The sequence below is a fragment of the Symphodus melops genome (genome assembly GCF_947650265.1).
Source record: "Symphodus melops genome assembly, chromosome: 8".
NCBI lineage: Eukaryota > Metazoa > Chordata > Actinopteri > Labriformes > Labridae > Symphodus > Symphodus melops.
Window position 1 is genome coordinate 27531599 of NC_136698.1, and position 2500 is coordinate 27534098.

At 47.5% G+C, this 2500-nt stretch overlaps 1 protein-coding gene across 1 annotated transcript in view; it reads right to left on the bottom strand.

Moving 5' to 3' along the window:
• Positions 1-839, bottom strand: part of LOC306828609 (capping protein, Arp2/3 and myosin-I linker protein 3-like) — a 30189-nt gene extending 29350 nt beyond the window's left edge. Inside the window, 1 exon segment of the mRNA XM_079351131.1 lies at positions 612-839. Within this exon segment, the coding sequence (XP_079207257.1) occupies positions 612-663 (52 nt within the window). The 5' untranslated portion in view covers positions 664-839.
• Positions 840-2500: the final 1661 nt, after the last annotated feature.

Sequence of the window (2500 nt, forward strand, 5' to 3'; positions counted from 1 at the left end):
TTGTGGAGCTCGTGTATTTTTGTTGGCTCGAGACGGAGAACATCTGCCTGAAACAGTCCTCTCACTTTGGCACGCACGAGCACTCGTGCATGTATGCACGCACGCGCGCAATCACTATAATGCTCGGGCTGGATGAGCTGCAGAAAAAAACAAAGAGAAAATCCTGAATGATTCAGGTTCAGAGAGGAGGAACATCATCTGGAACAGTGGAACAAAACACGATCAGACCCACGAGCACACACTGTGCATCAATCCCCTCCACTATACGCCCCTTTTCCTCTCTGGCCTAAGGCAAGGGGGGCTTTATTACCTGATCCGCCCCAGGGGCAGACTGAAGGCAGGGTATATTTCCATGCACTGTAAATAATTCATCCGCACGTTAGCTCATTCACGTGCGCTGAGGAGGGAAAGGCTCCAGGACAACATGCAGGATGGAGCTCATCCTCGGAGGCGTCTGCTCGGTCGCAGCCTCCGCTGGGCGCGCGGAGGAAAAGCATCCGAAGCCTGAGCGCAGGCAGCCGGTGGAGAAGGCTGCAGCCCGCAACAAGACACACACACACACACACACATACACACACACACACGGAGCGAAACAAGCAGTCTGTACCCACCTGTGATTTCCTTGGACACACTCACGAAGCCAGTGATCTCTCTAGAAGCCATGTCTGCACCTCTCTCCTATCGCCACCCCCCCTCCTCCTGTCCTCCTCCACCTCCGCCCTCTCTCTCTCTCTCTCTCTCTCTCTCTCTCTCTCTCTCTCTCTCTCTCTCTCAGAAATGGACAGGCAGGACTCTCTCTCTCCCAGGCATTCCAGCAGAGCATCCGACTGCCCGACGCTTCCTGGAAGAAGAAGCCGTCGGATGTGGGGAGGCTGGGTGAAGGGAGCGACGGGAGGTGGAGGGAGGGGCAGGGAGGAAGAGGGAGGGGTGATGAGGAGGCGGGGATCACCGAGCTATAATGAGACAGCTGAAGTTCACCTGTGAAAGAGCGAGTTACAGTCACTGAAGAGAAGCTGCACAAACTGAACACATGTTACTGACATCAGCCTGCAAAATCAAGATCAGTCGTTTCTTTATAGACTTCAGTAAGAGCAAGCTAAAAAAAAAGTTTTTATTTAATTTTTAAATCCGTAACCCTCCAAATATAAATGATTTTTTGAAGCTTAAATTCACACACTTGAGTGTCTTTTAAGAAATAAAAGACGGACGTATAAATAACCTCGATCCGGTGAATGTGTGTTCGTCATCGAATGACGTTTGACCCCTGACCCTAACCCAAGTCCAAGCTAGCTAGTTTAAAACTTAATTAGCACCTTGGTCAGCGCATCAAGCAGGGTGGTGATTTACTGGCATTTCTCCAGTTCGCCAGTAGGGGCGCTAATTTAGGAGACACTCCTATATATGGGTCGTATCACGTGACAGATGACCTCTACGGTCGTGTAGGTTGGAGGACTTGTTGAACTTTAAACCTAAGTGTTGCCTAAAGATGTGCACATTTTGCAATGACAGTAGGAAAACTCCCTAATGGGCCCCATCTAACAGCACTCCCTCTACGCGCTGCAGCATTCGTCCTGTGAAAACCAAAAAGGTAAAGGCGAAATAATAAATGCTAGACGTAGGGGCCTCCAGTGAGTTTCTGCCAAGGGCCCCAACCGACTCTTTAAATCGCCCCAGCTGGAAAGATGGAATAAATGACAATAATCCTTAATAGGCTGAATCTCCTCCATTTAAAAATGAGCGTCGCCATGACCTCGACCCGACCCGAGAGACGGTCACACTTTCATCAGCAGTGAAGCAGAATTGTTCCGTTTTTTTTGTCCTTCAATGTGATTGGACAACTGAAGCTGTCTGTCATGTTCACATGCACACACTGTTGTTCAAATAATGTAAAGTTACAGGTGACCGATTGTGCTCACATGCACGATGTCCAAACTAAATATGTGCAAAGTTTCACATCATGAAAAAAACGCATGTTGGAGTCTGCAGAGGGCGCCAAACAGCTCGTTCTGCGAATCAAATCAAAAGCTCGTTATTGGATAATCTGATGTGAAATCAAGAATTTCACAAGGAAGCTTTAAGCCTCTATGAAAGGTGAAAATGAGGATAATGTGGAATTTTTAACTTTATTTTTACTTCAGGTAAAATTCATGAGGCTAATTATGTTAGCCCACTCAAGTTAAACCCCATTATGTGTTAGCATCAAGCTAATGAACTGGTGTAAACAACAATGGTAGTAAGGATAATGCACCAGCCACTGGGTACAACTCAACCAACAACTACCTACCCCCCCCCCCCCCAAAAAAAATAAATAAAAATAAAAAATAAAAAATCAAAGTGCAGCTCCAGGCATGATGAGGGGGAAAAGGAGAGAAGGAAGCCCGAAGAAGAGCGCTGTCAGTCGGACACAGAACAGGCAGTCTCCCCCTGTCAGGCTCTGGTTCTCATAAACATGTAAAAGTGCTGCTCGAAAAAGAAGCTGGTTTCAGTTTGGTCAGGATGC